This window comes from Nymphaea colorata, chromosome 5, assembly GCF_008831285.2.
Source record: "Nymphaea colorata isolate Beijing-Zhang1983 chromosome 5, ASM883128v2, whole genome shotgun sequence".
Taxonomy (NCBI): domain Eukaryota; kingdom Viridiplantae; phylum Streptophyta; class Magnoliopsida; order Nymphaeales; family Nymphaeaceae; genus Nymphaea; species Nymphaea colorata.
In genome coordinates, this window is record NC_045142.1 from 2,501,684 (window position 1) to 2,518,218 (window position 16,535).

Below are 16,535 nucleotides of genomic sequence, written 5' to 3' on the forward strand. Positions count from 1 at the left end.
GTTCAAAAAAAAATGAGTGGACGGTCCAGTGGCTCTTTCGTCAACATAGAGTCAACATTCACTTACTACATATGTAGTAAGTGAATATAAGTAGTAAGTGAATCTTGACTTTATGTTGACAAAAGAGTATCCGGACCATCCACTTAACCCCTTTTTTTTTTTGCTTACATGTTGCATCGGGTGAAGCACAAAGAGGCAGAGAAGGTGTCTCGCTCCTCAGATGCCTTCCACCTCTCATTGTTGGCTAGCTTGCCGGGGTTTTGTCTTGAGCACATCATGATTGGATAGAGGGTAGATGGTTGAAAGAAAAACAATATATATATATATATATATATATATATATATATATATATATATATTAAAATCATATATATATATAATGAGTTGAGTATTGTTACTTTTTTTTATTTTGTGTTGTTAAAAACCATTGCAAAATGTGTGGTTCATCACTCAAAATTTTGGTCAAGCAGCTAGTCACAACAAATGTACATTTTAACTATATAAAATTAAAAAATAACCATCCTGTGTCACAGAAATAGTTAGCTGATTTAATGTTTTTGGGCATCAAAGTACAGTTTTAAATGCATAAGTTCTGAAAATTCATGTTATATTACAGAGGTAATCAAGCACCTTTTCCAAGTGAACCGTAAAAAAAATATTTAATTAAATCAAACATTCAAAATGGTGGTCTCCTACCGTTGGTTTCAAATTTCGAACAGGCCATTTCCACTCCCCCGCGCTTTGCCTTTCGATGGTGACCGTTGGGCGCTGCTTTCGGCGGGAAAACCACGTCCCTTCACGAATCACTTTCCCTCCTCTTTTTTTTTTTTTTTTCTTTTTAAAACATTAAAAAAAAAAAAAAAGGGAACGCTTTAGAGGAGGGGACGTGCAGGCTGGCCGGCAGACCGTACCCTTACTTTCGGGCATTTAATTTTAAAAAACCTGAAACTCCCGATTTGCCCTTGTCAAAATTTCTTTTTACATATAATTTGGATCGGGTCGGACACCACGTAAATGAATCCAAAACCCAAAAAGGAAAAGTAGTCGTAAAAGTATGCTTTAGACCTTTGTGACAACAAGTTTTTTCGGATGCTTTTTATAACTTTGGGTGCTTGCTTCAAAGGAGGGGAAACTTTATTTTATTTTATTTAAATATTAAGGGGGAAAGAGAAACCTCAGTGCAGAAAATGCGCTATGCTTTTTTAAACAAAAAAATTATATTTATTGTAAGACCTGCACTAGCCAAAATAATAAACATTGTAAATTCAGGAGAGGTGCTTGAATTCCGAAGAATCTACCAAAATATGATTTTTTTTTCTTTGGAATCTTGGGTTTTCTGTGTTTGTTTATTGTTTTTTTAATAATGGATAAGGTTACTGACGAGAACGAGGAAAGAAGGGGAACTAATGAATGAATGCTCTTAGGATATACTTGATTATGTCAGAATTAATGGCTCGCATCTTAATAAGTTAATAAGTCAGTATTTCTCCCGCTAAACAAGATGTTATTGACTTAAAAATATAATTGACTTAATTTAATCACATGAATACTTAAGCAAATCGGTTGAAATTTAGTTGAAGTTTATGCTAGTGCCTTTAATTTAACTAACGTATTAATAAATTGTTTTGAATATAAAAGCATATATTTTCTTTTTAAATGAATAGCGTAGCTGATTAGGACATGAAAAAAATTGTTGCCAATTCAATTATTGTGGTTTAAAATAGACTATTAAGATGAACATACAATGTCTCCTCAAGAAAAATATGATATTCCAGAATTGGGGATTTGTGGCTTTTTTTTTTGTTATGAATTGGTTTTTTTATTAAATTGCCTCTTAAAATTTTGTAAATACGGTGTTTGGATTCAAATTTGGGTTATGGATCTGGCACGGGACCCGAAAAAGGCTCTTTTCCCCATCGTCCTTCTAGGGCGTTCCCAATCCCATGCGGGGGCGTGATTGAAGGGGATTTAATCGGCGGGTTCACGTCCGCGGGGACGTCGCCGTCATCGGCGTTTGTCGTGAGCAGTTGGTAAAAGTCGCCGGGACACGACAACGCCGTCGGCGAGAAAGCGACCCGCCGTTAAATCGGACGACCGGAGACGGCTGAATCTTGGACGCGTTGACGGTTGCTATGCACCGCAACGTCACGGAGATTCAGAATCTTCTCCCAAACGCAAAAACGAAATCTTTTGAGTCGCTGGACCGGATGTGATCCAACGCGCGGTCCAGATCCGAAACACGAGATCCATCATTCCCAGTTGGGTCGGACCTGACTATCTGTTAGGCGTCGACCCGAATCCGACGTCCAGTAACTTCATAGGGACCATCTTAACATTATTGATGGAGCAGGCAGGGTCACGATCCACGACCACGAACTATAAATTGATGTGAAACTTATCATTTGATCATTCACATCCACTTTTTGCAATATATATATAAATATAATTATTTATTTTTACTTAATATTTCAAAGTCTGGAATCTTAGACATAAGATTTTCGTGATTCTAGGCGAGAATTGAGACGGCGTGTTTTGGATCGGGTTCGGGTTGAAATGGACCCGGTTGGACTCCCATCTGTGGGCAAGTACGATAAGGGACGTTCAAAATTCGAAGGGTGAAAGGGAGGGGATGAGTGGTCGACGTCACGGGATCGAATCCTGTCGAGTGGAGGACGAGGAAGGTATTTCCTGCACGTCACCAGCTCCGATGGACCTGCATTTAATTTCTGTTTTTGGACAATAAAATTGGGCCCCTTACGGAAACATGCAAACGAATTCTCCGTTTTTCCCATGAACAATCATATTTTGCGATAATTCCAATACGTGCGTTTCGCTATGAGATCTTTCAATTTTTGATACGTAGGGCTGCATAGGAGTCAACTCGAGCTCGACACGAGCTTCACAACTTCGACTCGAACTCGACTCGAGAGACTGTGTTCAAGCTCGAGAGAGTTGAAGCCCCTAACTTTCTTGCATCTCTAATGTTACCAAAGTTACTTTTGGTGTTTCAACATACTAAAGTTGATTTTAATGCTTCGGGGTGATGTTTAACTAGCTGCCTATATCTTATTTGTCTGTTGTATCAACCCGTTTGAGAAACAAACATATGAATAAGAAGGCTTACTTGCATGTTTTATATCTTGCATTGAATAAAATTGAACATTTACATGTGCTGAGCCCCTTTTAGAAGTTGTGGCCGAGTACATACAAAGTATTTTATCAAGTAAAAAGGTTTTCTCTCCTAAATCATGTGCCAGAGAAGGTTATACTGTTAGGGCAAAAGTGAAATTCAAAAAAATTAATCTAACATAAAATCACAAAAGTACCCCTCAAATAAAACATGGGAACATGCTTTCTTATGTTAACACACCATAACATGGAAAGCACTCTGACGATTCTGACCCTGCCCTTTGCAGCAATTATAAAAACACTTCGAACTTTATAGACTTTCGTCACAGCCCACCGCCGCCTGCTTGCACAATCGTATTCTTGCTTGGCTAAGATAAGGGCATTTTGGTCTTTATCGTTATAAAATAAGTCCGTTTTTTAACCATCGAAAGCAATTTGATCATGCGTTAGGAGCCTAACATTGAATTTGCTCTCCGTTTTGACCGTTAAATTGTAATTACTAAAAAAATCTGCGCACTAAGGAATTTTGCCTAAAATATTGGGCTGAATCTGGAATTAACGCTGCCTAAGCAATTAATAAGGGTGGTAGCTAAAGAGCACCGTACATTTGTGGACCGGTAGGGCTACCCATTTGTACAACTGCAAGCTAGCCACACCCTGGGTGCATGAAGCAGGAGAGGCATGGGCTCCACTCCTCTGACATGTCACATGCTTCCCCCAACCCCTTTTCAAGATTTGGATCTCCCCCCTTTTTTATTTTTATTTATTTTATTTTATCTTATATTTTATTTTATTTTATTTTTTGCTTTTGTTGCTTAGCTACCTGGTTTACCACATGAAGGGCAGTTTGGTAGGGAAATTATAAGATGAGTTGTATTATGTGGTTTTTTATAACAGTGTGGTCCATGTTATGATCAATTATAGCGAGACATTATAGACTTGGTTAGTGCCGTTTATACTTTTCATAAGTAAGGCGCTGCTTGGCTTAATGATGCGGTTGGATATTTATTGGAAGAGAGATCCAAGCTAACAAGAATGAGTTAAAAAAAATATATACAATTAAACCTTATGCTTGAGTAGCGGATTTCAATTTAAGTTCACAAAATACGTGAACTAAATCAATTTCATGATTTTTGTATTATGTGGTTTTGTGGATGTATTCATAAGTCTAACTGAAAGTCTCATTTGGATGTGTCATTGGAGGCGCAGTTGTGTTTTTCTGACTATGAATCTTCAAAGTATCAACTTGTGTACACATAGCATCACTTTTTTGTTGTTTTCTTTCTCTAGAAGAAACCTCAATAGTTTAAGCAAGCAGATGAACTACACGCCGAAGCAAACGTCAGATTTGGAGACTTTGAAGATTTAGACCTACAATACATTTAAGAAAAAGGTGTTGTAAAAGTGGGAAATTGATTTGGAATTCAGGTTCAATGAAATTATTATTGCAACAAATGAATAGAAAACATACAAAGGGACCAAAATAAGAAAAAAAAATCAAAAGTATTTGTACAGTGATTTAAAAAAAAAATGAAGAATGTGATGCATGGCATGATGAATGGCGGATCAATCGAAACAGTTTGCCACCAATTTGATTCGAATAGGTCGATCCAGGCCAATTCGGCCAAGTGTCGCCGTTTTTAGCGTCGAAAACTCCGGAACAAGCCTCCCTCTTCTTTCTCCCACCCAGTTCTTACTAAAATTTTAATCCCAACATTAAGTTTAACCAACCAAGTTTATGAACTCATAAACCAAGTCTTTATATCCCTTGGAGTTTCAAAATCGTGCTGAAATCCCAAGATGTGAATTCAATTGGATCTTTCTTCTATTAGTTCCAAGTCAATCGTTTGAATTAAAAAAAAAAAATCTGAAGCTCATAGCCCGAGGAGATGTTGGATTTTTCTTGACAAATCTAAAGCGACCAAGTTGATGCGGATGTCGAATCACAAAAACCCAAAAGAAACGGAAATGTAAGTGATTTTGCAAACTTTCGCAGCACCCAATGTAGATCTCACATAATCTGCAAAAGGAACTACTTTGGATCCAAATTTATACATAAGATTTTATATTTACTTCTTAACATCCAGAGGGATTGACATATTAAGAATTATAAGAAGCCGTTGGCTGGTGGTAATTAAGGTTGCTAATTCGAGGACCTTGGATCAAATCTCACTGTCGCCATTTTGTGGGACCGATGGCAAGGTTTCATTACTTGGTAGTGCGGTGGCCGAGTTTGTCTGCATTCATAAGGCAATCTGTAGATGACATTTTTGGAGTAAAACAAGGCCACAAATAGATGATAGATCAAGTAATCAGGGTTGGAAATCAGCTCAAGTTGGTATACTGCTGGTTATGGTTTCCAAATTCCAACATCATTAATATTAGAGATGTAGATTTAGCTGAACACCCATTTACACTCAACTCGTTTGATACGCGAAGTCGAGCTCGAGGTTAAGTTAAAACTCAAGTTATAAACGAGCCAAGTTCCAGTTACACAAGCACAACAACTTGTTTAAACACGAACTTGGCTAGTGTCTTCCATGTTTTTTTTTTTTGCAGTCTTCATTTTCATTTAAATAAAAAAAATAAATGAATAAAGTGACACGAGCTTAAACGAGTCCGAACTCGACTCGAGCCAGCTAAGCTCCAGCTCGGCTCGCTTGTTGTGTATTCCTAATTATTGTGACTCTTTGCGAAATAAATGATTTGAGTATGCAAATGGATCAAAAAATGACGAATAAATAAGAAACATGAAAGAAGTACATGCAGGATATAGCTATAGTTTATTATTGCAAGTGTTATTAAGGTTAACACGCTTTCGTTTATAAGTGTGACGGGTTAATATGTTGGTAAGTTGAATTTGAGTATGATGTAGGAGAAGAACCTTGAATAAATTAACAAGAGCGAACTCAAGAAAGGGACTGAGTTGGAGACCTACCTCAAGACTAGATAGCATCGGGAAGACGCAGTTGGAGACCTACCTCTTGCTTGATATCTTTAAAGAGTCTATAAATTCTTCACAAGGCATTGAATACTAAATTGATAGTTTGTATGTGTTCTAAGGACAGTGTGTTCTGTTTTGGATGGGCTTGGAAGTGGTTCGGACTTCAAATTTGAATAGAAAAGTTTGTCAAATTTTGGTGTACTAAATTCGAGTTTGATTTGACATGTAGCTCATTCTATCGAATGAAGGCAACCATAGATGATTTAAGTGATCCAATTATCATATGTGAAACACATCTTTAGGGGTCGTTTGGCAGCAAGGACACTGTGTAAATGTGTCCAATGAATATGATTCGAATCGTGGAACGCTGATACATTTGAGTAAGATCCGTTGGACAATTCATTAATGTTGTTGCTGCCAAACGACCCCTAAACATACGCTCATTTGCCTCAAATATGAGGTTTGAGGTGATTCGAAACTACTCAAGGTCTTAGATCAGCCTCGGATCTATTAGTTACCTCTAATTGCCCTATGAAAAGGGATTACAAATCAACCCCGGGTCTCAAATCTGATGGTATCAAACACACGTTCAAAGTGCCCCTACTTCCTCAAATCATATATCTCATGAACCAGCCTTCGGAGGTTTAGATTCAAATCAGAGATCCAAATCCAATAAAAATTCCATTCCAATCATTAGCTCCTCGGCAGCCAAAACCATCTCCTCCTCAAGTTTGGAAACGAATCTTTTATCCGAATCCTACTTAAAATTCAAACCCCAAACGTACACACAAGGAATCCTAAGCCAATTGGATATGCAAAAAACCAAACCCCAACTTCAAAATTCAAACATTTAATTCCAAAAGCAACTCACAACAAACCCCCACACTGCCAACGGCTTGATTCAGTGAAAAGTAAGGCACTGGGTTGCATTTTTCAAGAAACAGTGAGCTCCAATCTGGAATTTGTAACAAAAATGGGTGCTACCCAAGTTTTTTTTTTTGTTGGAAAACCCATTCAAAGGAGATCCTTTCTACCTCAACATTGACCAGAGCTGTTCCTCTCTTTCTCCCCCAACAAAGAAGGCCTGAACCTACTTTTTTTTTTTTCCTTTTACAGTGGGAGTGTGGGGTTCATGAGCAAATAAATAAATAAATAAATAAATAAATAAATAAAAGGAGAAAGGAGGGGCCCTTGATTTTGCAGGGAGGGGAGAGGGAGGAGGTCTTCTCCACATGGCAGGTTGATCCCCAACAACTGTCCTGCTCAAGCAGTGAACCCAACCCAGCTGCATTGCCAGTTGTTGTCCAGTCTTTTGTTGGGCCAAACACTTGAATATGAAATCTAAACTCCCTCTTTTTATCCTTCCCACAAGAGCTCACAATAAATGGAAAATCATAATAAGGAAAAAGAAAAATAAACCTACAAACCCTAAATCCCTGCTGTATTTAAAGCTGCTGCTGCATTCATCTGCCTGGCTGGCTCTTCAGTCTTCATCCTCTCTTCTCTTTCTCTTTCTGTCTATTCAGTTCCACCCTTTTGTTGGGCCCCTTGGCCTTTGCTTCTCCCTCTGCCCACCACACTCATCCCATTGTTATCATTGTTACTTCTACTTACAGCAAAGCTCCCCTGTTCCCCGCCCTCTCTCTCTCCATCTCTTTCGCATTCTTGGTCGCTTGTTCTTGTTCTGCTTCTTGTTTTAACCCGAACATGGCGGAAGATCTGGACGACGGAGAGTTCTGGCTGCCATCTCGGTTCTTGTCGGAGGAGATGGGGTTCCTGGAGACCAAGCTTCCCTGCGAGTTTCCCTACTGCGACTCGTCGTCCCCTGTCGAGTCGGTGGTGAGCTCGACGGAGACGGAGAGCGACGAGGAGGACTACATGGCCGGGCTGATGCGGCGCATGGCTCACTCGACGCTGGAGGACGACGAGAAGGAGGCTGCGCAGAAGGTTGGTTCTCGTTTCCGGGGGTGATTTTTGGGTTCTTGTGGATGGTTTTTGTTGGTTGGTTCTGATTTTTGTGATTTGGGGGCGCTTGTTGCAGGTGGCAGTCATGGCGGGGTCGCCGCAGTCGACGCTATGCAGGAGTCTGGACTCGAGCGGGAGTCAGGGAGGGTCTAACGGGCCGTCCCAGGTGTCGTCGCCTCCGTCGACGCCTTTGAACCAGGAGGACGACGCGTGGGATTTGCTCTCTGCTGCGGCCGGTCAGGTCGTGAGGATGAAAATGAACGAAGAGGGCGAGAAGTATCAAGGCAGGGGTCTTCTCGGGCCGCCCAAGCAGCCGGTGGCGGTACCCGTGCCGGTGCCGGCCGCGGCCGTGGTCCCCAAGCAGACTACGCAGATGAAGGCCGCCGACGTTTCTGGGTATCCCCTCCAACGATGCTGGAGCGACAACGGCAGGGATGCGAGCGCGCTCGCTATGCATGTAAAGATTCCAAAGAGAAATCTCCCTCACAAATCTCGCCCAAATCTTTGTTGAGTGCTGACTGTTTTCTGGTTTCTTGATTCAGTTTGAGTTCCTGAAGCAGCAGAAGCAGCAGCAGTCGAATTGGGGGAAGCAACAGCAGCAGCAGCATCAGCAGGCGGCGAAGATCGCTCAGGCTCAGCAGATACAGAGCCGTGTGCGCGCCGCCGCCGCCGCCGCGAGTGCGAAGTTCGGCCGCCCGCTGGGGCTGCCTCCATCCGCATGGCCTCCTCTTCAGAGCGCATCTGCCAACACTGGATTGAGAGCGGCTCCTCTCCAGAGCCCCTCTGCGAACGCCGGAATGAGAGCGGTTTTTCTCGGAAATTCTAGTTCTCGACGGGAGTCCTCCGGCACCGGCGTCTTCCTGCCTAGAAGAGTCGGTAGCTCACCGGATTACAGAAAGAAATCTGGTAAGATCTTGGCTACCCACCTTCCCTACAGTAGTGTTTTAGCTTCCTAATCCCTTTTTTATCCCACGGGGTTCTAATTGGTGGCGTCGATTCCGTCATATTTACAGGTTGCTCGACGGTTTTGCTGCCGGCGAGGGTAGTTCAGGCGCTGAACCTCAGCATCGACGACATGGGTTCTGCACAACCAAACTACTACTTGGGGAGTCTTGTTCATGACCGTGGTAAGCTGCCTCTGTTTCTCTTGTTTTTATGTTCTCTGGTTCTTTTCTTCTTTCTTTTTCCTGGTTATCGCCGTTGAAATCGAACGCCATTATTGAGTTTTTGCCCTTTTGTCGTGTCTCAGATTCTTCTTCACTCAACATGGACCCTCGGCCCTACATTGCGAGGAACGGGTTACTTCCTCCTCAGAAGAGAACCGTCCGGCCACAACAACCAGTCCTCAACAGCGAGTTGCGTTTGCCTCAAGAGTGGACATATTGACATCGACATCTCCTTCTCTTAAGACTCTTTCTCTCTTACTAATAGTTTCTAAAAATCCGTCCTCTGAATATTTTGCTGGGGTTCTCTCATAGTAGGGATTGAAGTACTTTAGTTGCCGTAGGGGTTTTAGCCTTTTAGGTGATCTGTTGGTAATAAGTAAAAGGTTTTGTTTCCTCTTATATTGCTAGGATTAGGCTAGGAGAAACAGTTTTTGTGGAGGGGGCCTTTTGTAATAAAGAAAAGAAGCGTGTTGTCCATGTCCTGGTTGAGCCCTCGTCTAAAGGGGATTTCAATGAGATGGCTGGGTTTCGGCTGGTCTGCAAGTTTTTTGGATGCCCAAATGTGGAAACTGGAAAATCACCTTAACAAAGCCCGCCGCCGCTGCCACCACCACCACCGCCACCACCTCCGGAAAGCAATAAGATGGTCGTTTTGTATTGTACTGTAGTACATGAAGATATGGTGAAAAAAAATGGAACAAGGGAGACTGTGTGTTGTGTGTCTCCTGAATAGTATAATGGAATTGCGACTCATAATGGAATTTGCCCTTTTTTACCAGCCGTGTTCTCTCTTTCCTTGCACTCGCCATTTCTTTATTGTATCTGTTTGCCGTTCTTATTAAGCCGAGAGAGAGCTTGACTGAGTGTGTTGTGCTTCTCTAGGAAACTGGTTCTCTTCTCGAGGACGGGGAGAGCGAAAGCTGCGTCTCCCTTCCACTACCAGTCCCACCTTTTCTTCTTCCTGTAGAAAATTAATGTTCCCATGATTATGAACTTAGTATCTGTATATTTGTTCTTCAAATGGATTCTGGTCTCTCTCATGCAACTGAGCACAATCTACACGCCAAAACACATTATAAATACATGTATGGGGCCATGGCCGGAGTTGGTCTTTGACCCTAGATGCGGCCGGTAGGCGGTCCAACCTCCAAAAACGGCCGACATGGGTGCCGTCGCTTTTGTTGCTTTTCTGGTCTTCGGGGATTCTGGGAGAAAGAGAGATAGAGAGAGAGTGGTATTATAAAAAAATAAAAGGAGAAAAGGTGTCTCCTCTCTCCTTTGTAGAGAGGAGAGAGGCGTGGGTGGTCGTTCCGGCCGGCCCGGCCTTTTCTTTTACTTGAACGTGAAGAAAGCGTGGTTGGTCGTGTTGTCGTGTGCCTCGACATGGGGAGTGGTGGTGGACCAGGGACGTCGGCGGCCGGCCGACGGACGTACCGGCGGATTTTTTTCTGGTTAGGTTTCGGGTGGGGACGGACCCACCACGGCACCCACCGTCTCTTGTTCTGGTGCAGGTGGTTCCATCTGAAATGACCCGAGCCCCCACCCTGGTAGGAATAAGGTCAGTTGTTTTCCATGATTCTTCATGGGGCAGCCCCAATATTTGGCGTTTCTTTTTAGGCAACTGCCTTTCCTCTCTCCTCCTTCCCCTGCTTTGAAATTGCGACCAAAGTTACCTGAAAAAACAAGGAAAGAGAGAGAGAGAGAACTGAAGGAATTGTTCTTTATTAGGGTTTTGCATGTGCTGCCGTAAACGCGAAGCTGGTAGTGCGCTTTAACCCCCTCACCTCTTCTTTTTTTACTTTAATAATTCTTTTTGTAAAGGAACTCTCTTCCTGCCCTGCTGGTCCTCACCTCCTCCTCTTCTTCTTCTTCTTCTTCTTCTTCTGTTTGTATGCCCTTGAAACACAAGCTAATGTTTTGCATCCGGTGCTCTACATTGTGGATCCCACATAAAAGGATCTTAGGTCAGCCTCGGCTTTAAGATCTGAGACTATTTAATGTTCATTAAAATCCACTGGTTAAACAAACATAGATCCACACAGCTTGAAAAAACTGGGCATTTGATCTTCTGTTGTAAAGAAACCTACCCTTAACTTGTTTAGCTGATTTCTGTTGGATTCGCAGTCAACGTGAACATCCGGGTGACATCATCCATGTAAGACGTCGGGAAGAGGAGGTCTGCAAGTTGGTTTTTCATATGATTCTGCAGAGCATTTGATAAGAAAAACATTGTATTTTTGTGGCGCATATTCTTAGAACACATTTTTTCACAACGATCACGAACATTTTCTCTAGATGCAATAATCAAACATTGCATATAAACTTCTTCTTATGTTATCTCGAAAGTATAACTAGAGCTTCTGAAAGATGTTTGTTGATGCAATAATGTTTTTCTTACCAAACACCCCATTTACAAAACCCTGCATCGTTGCCGTACATCGTTCATCTCTATGTAGATGGACGGCCATACGGAGTAGTTTCGCCATGATCTCTGCTTGCTTGTAATGTAGTGTATTGGCGACACTAGAGCTTCCATGGGGAAACCTGAACGCGCCTGTTCCCGAACAGTGCTTCAAAGGGGTAACAGTTGGGCTCACCTGTTCAAACTATTGTGTGAGAACACGTGACTTTCCCTGTCCCATTACCCACTCGTGAAACCCTTTATACTTCTCTTAATGGCCTAACATGGACCCTCCTCTGGAGTGAATGAAGGCGCCATTAAACCAAAGGTGGGGGCTTCTTAGCCTGTTTCCACATCTCTTTTAACTTCTTCTTTGGACTCATGCACATCATGGACATGAGTAGGTAGGAAATCTGAAGGTGAAGCAAAGAAGAACCAACGCCGGCGGTTGCGGTCCGACCTTTTGCGACGGCCTTTTGCGTTGCAACCTCGATGGCGGCCGGATCTCCGACTACAGTTCTATGTCTGCACTGTAAATGTCACTTTCAGGTCGAGAAATGGCCAACATAGACGGCATTTTCTTTTCTTTCCAGTGAAGGTTTTTCCTGGCTGAATCATCCTCTTTTGTCTGCTCCCTTAGGTCTGAAAAACATGGTCTGCCTAATCGCTGGCTGATTCAACGGCTGTAGTATGAGAAGCCTTTTTAGATGGATTTGACTTCGTTGCAGTGTTGTGGGTCCGGATCCGAATCCGGCATATGAAGCTGAATTTCCCTAAGTTAGCAAGTGGAAAGTGCACCATATTATGTTGAAAAGCTTGCACGTTGCTGCCGGCATTTTGCTAGGCTAAGTTGGCCGGACCTTGACTGCGGCCGCTTTGGCACGCACCCGGCCTGTGGGCCTAGGCCAACGGGATATAGGTCAACTTGATCATGTACATGTGATAGTATGATAATGGGATAAGATCTACCTCTTGATCAACCTTTCAAGATCCTTCAAATCGAAAGTTTAAAATTTTTCATGTCAAGAAATCTTGTATTCATGTCGGATTGCAGCCAAACATGGTTGATTCTTATCACATTAACCATTTGGATCATAGCTATACAGTCTACTTTGATTAGAGCGACTCGGAGTACTTCGCCGGAAAAACTTCCCGGCGATCCCCAAGTTATTGGTTTTGATCGGTGGAAGCTGTTGAAAACAACTGAGGGCATGCCTTTTCGCTCTTGTTTACACAGACGGGTGCTTATATGTTTTGGATCTTTCCGAGCACCATACACTGCATCATCACAGGTTTTAACAGTATTAAAAGTACATCTATGGTCCTGGATCCAATCAGTTGAAAACGTTTGGTAACATGTTTGTACATCATACAACATTTGGGGCATTCTTTTCACGATCATGCTTTCTATCCCATTTCCCGGGTGCTTTCGGATTTGGAGCGCTTATTTCTCTATCGTGGGTCGGATCTAGGGATGTCAATGGATTGGATTCGAACTAGATATAGTGATCGTAACAACATTTTGAATTCAAATACGAAAGATGCTACATTATATCCATCCGCTTGCTTTACTAATTTGATGTGCATTTTATTGTTGAATCCAACTACTTGAATTCGCCTTATGATTAAATATTAGATCATGTCATACATTTCCGGACCTTTTGCACCCCTAGGTAAACTGTCTCGCATCCATCCACATATATGGACAACAAACAACCCGATGGAATAAACTCATTGTGGGTACACAGATCGAACTCACCTGACCGGTGTCTGGCCGTCCGCCATCCGGCGTCCGGGCATCCGCCATCCGGCGTCCATGTTGCCCATGCAAAAGGTCAATTTGCTTGCCTGGCTATTGACTACACATACATCATTAATTACTTGCAAGGTGCACCTGGTTCACTTGTTCATAGTGAGGGAACTGGTTAGATTTCAAAATTCAAATTCAAAATATGGCATGCACCTACTGTTTGTTTCTCTGTACTTATAAGTAGATTTAGAAAGCCCTACCAACTCCCATGACATCCACCATTTGCCACAGTTGCTGCTATCTGCATTTTGGTCTTCACCTAATACCTACTCCATTTTATATTATACATTTTCACTTCATAACTTTATAATATTGTGCATCATATGTATGTACATGTGTACATATAATAGTTATTGACGTGCATATAAGTGTTGTAGTAGTTACTGTTTTTTTAAAGGACTAAACCACTTAATGGGCTTTCATGTCCAAAACATTTTGTGGTGTGGATGATTTGTCTGTATTTGGTAGGATCGTGCAGTAATGAGGTAAGATTATGACGAAGTTGCGACTATGCATGGTATGCAGGTCAAGCATGCTGAACCTAACCCTAACCCTAACCCTAACCCTAACCCTAGCATGATAAGTTTGCACTCGTAATTCGCGGTTAAAATGCGGAATTATAGACATGCACATGCACGCACACATGGGACTTTTTAATTGGAAAGTGTTGCTTAAGGTCGCGCTTGCTATGGTTAAGACACCACGTGTCGTGGGGTCGAACAATTTCAACTCTTGTGATGCCTTGCAGCGACGACTAGGTCAAAATTCGGTGTGCACTTGTAGGCTGGTTGAAGGCTTGGGGCAACCTTTAGTGCCGCATGGTGCGAAAATTGGCTGAAAGTTTAGTCTCGTATCTTACAAGGGTATAAACACCAAGTGTGAGGGACACACTCAGTTCATTTTTTTTTATATTGCCATGTATTTTTTAAGATTTTGTTCGCGCTTAACATGTGGTTCAACCTAACAAACACATTTTTGTGGATAGTGTGACCAAAACGTGCCATAGAGCTTTGGTTAATTTTTTAGGTCTACCAAATTTGTTGGTTCAATGTTTTTTTTTTGGGTATTATTATGTAAATCCAAATTTGAAGCTTAAAAACAATATCATGCCTACCAACCAAATCAAGTGGGTCATGTGTCCTTCACCATCTAATTTTTATTATTCTTGAATATTTAAAAGTTTTTTATTTTTGATTGATTTTTAACTCTCTTTTTTTTTCTCTCAATTCATGACCAGTTCTTGAGCTGAACCTGTAATGGGCAACTTCCAAAACAAGTACTTCCGATTAAGTCAGCTCATTGAGTGCAGCCTTTATTAGATAAAAAAACTTTCACTTTACCGTCCACTGTCCCGCGCCAGTAGTACAGCTAAAAAGGAATGAAGACAGAGGATAACCAAGTTAAGAAAAGAAAATTACCGGGGTTGTGGTCCTTTTACCCATAGGTAACTTGGATAACTCTTTGTAGTTTCTAGTTACGGGGGAACCCACGGTAAATTTTTAGGTCCCGCGGTAAAAATTTTAGGTCCAACCTATGCCTTATCCGTGATATGCTGGGCAGCTGGTGCCAGCCCTTTCTTTTATCTACTAATGGTAAAAAATTATTTCACTGTCACCTCACACGGTAAAAAAAAAACAGTAAAAAGAAAACGCGTATAATGAACGGGTGTGGAGCCCGTAGGGTTTCTTACCGTACGCACGATCCGGGTTGCCTAGCTGGGTCCTGCCAAACTTGTTAGGTGAACCGAACGACTGGTGGGCACCGGTTCGGATCCGGTACAACATATTGGATCTGGATCAGCTGAATAAGTACCTGGATTTGGATCTGAAGCAGTGTCGGCATTCGACCCATATCATCTTGCGAGAGTCTCGCAACGACAAGATCCAAATAACCTAAGCTTCGTTTCAAGGGAGTAGCATAGCTGGTTGGATAGGTGTTCGATTTTACTGAGCTTATGCGTCATTGAGATATCTCCTAGTAACTTAACCTAAGCTTCCAATTTTATATAAAAAATAATTACAATAAATTAAAGAAAATAAAGTTCCGGATCAGATATGGGTATGCTTTATGGGATTTATTTTTGATATCTTACCAAATTCTGGCAATGGTAATGAAATGTGTATTATGTATTCATCAATCAGAACTTATCAAAGATTCAGATTCAATTAGCTGGCGTTCGGTATGCAGTTTTATAATCGAATCGATCAAATCCGATAAAAAACTAACCCAATTACATATGAATGTCAGATATTCTGCCAGCCATGATCAGATCTCGATGTGATTCAGCAACATGACAAAAATTCTGTACTTCTAAGTGGTGTTTTATTGTTCATAAAAATAAACATTATATGGTTCTCGAATATCACCGACAGATTGTGGGTATGATTCTCGACCCTAGATCGGACAGACCGGGTGGGTTCGGCGTAGGTCTGGACCCTATTGGCGCTCAACTTGAAGTAATCAAAGTCCATATATACCTGCCTGCCTGTAAGAGGGGCCAGCTTATTGAGATCTTTGTCAGTTCCAGTCTCAATTAGATGGGGACAGATTCAGATCACTGTGAGATTCAAACTCCTGCTGGCTCCACCAAGAGTTAGTGCAAGTGAGCCCTGACTATAACTACGAATTAAACGCGGGAAATAATAAAAAAAACAAATACGTGAAATTGCATTTAGAAGAAAAATCTGGCAGTAATGTCGTAAAAATCGGAAATTGAATCGAATCGGCGGAGCTCTGCACCAGTGGATCCGCCAATTCAGTCGAATTGGTTGCGGATCATAATAGTCTGTCTTATTGCTAGACTGACTGAACCAAGCTGTGACCCACTTGCGCTATATACAATGCATTGGCTTGGCACCTTGGCAGCTAGTCCACCTCAATTTTTTTTTTAAATTTACACATAAATTTTAAAAAATTTCACTTGTCCTATATAAAAATTTTGAAAAATGATATTTCGGTACTTGTCAATATTTATAAACTTTAATTTAATTTATCTCATGAAAAATTTCTGGCTCTACCCTTGTAGTCACGATTTCAAACTAAAAACTCCGCCCTTGAACCTGAACCCAGATAATGTCTGGGAGCAGAGATGGTAGAAAAGAAGCCGGGGCCGGCCGGGCC

The 16,535-nt window shown here is 41.7% G+C and overlaps 1 protein-coding gene and 1 long non-coding RNA gene across 2 annotated transcripts; both read left to right on the forward strand.

Annotated features, from left to right (window-relative positions):
- Window positions 1-7,529: 7,529 nt before the first annotated feature.
- LOC116253819 (uncharacterized) lies at window positions 7,530-9,979 on the forward strand. The gene is made up of 5 exons (XM_031628767.2): window positions 7,530-8,020; window positions 8,115-8,495; window positions 8,581-8,944; window positions 9,052-9,165; window positions 9,288-9,979. Exons 1-5 carry the CDS (start codon window positions 7,781-7,783, stop codon window positions 9,422-9,424), a joined length of 1,236 nt encoding a protein of 411 aa, XP_031484627.1. The 5' UTR covers window positions 7,530-7,780; the 3' UTR covers window positions 9,425-9,979.
- Window positions 9,980-11,993: 2,014 nt separating this feature from the next.
- Window positions 11,994-12,585, forward strand: LOC126410110 (uncharacterized). The gene is made up of 2 exons (XR_007573498.1): window positions 11,994-12,154; window positions 12,246-12,585. It is a non-coding gene; the product is annotated as an uncharacterized LOC126410110 (long non-coding RNA).
- Window positions 12,586-16,535: the final 3,950 nt, after the last annotated feature.

Bases quoted from the DNA above. Each gene is read 5' to 3' on its own strand.
- LOC116253819 (XM_031628767.2), top strand. From the start codon at position 7,781: ATGGCGGAAGATCTGGACGACGGAGAGTTCTGGCTGCCATCTCGGTTC. The intron at 8,021-8,114 runs GTTGGTTCTCGT...CGCTTGTTGCAG, and splicing joins AGAAGGAGGCTGCGCAGAAG to GTGGCAGTCATGGCGGGGTC. The intron at 8,945-9,051 runs GTAAGATCTTGG...TCATATTTACAG, and splicing joins GGATTACAGAAAGAAATCTG to GTTGCTCGACGGTTTTGCTG.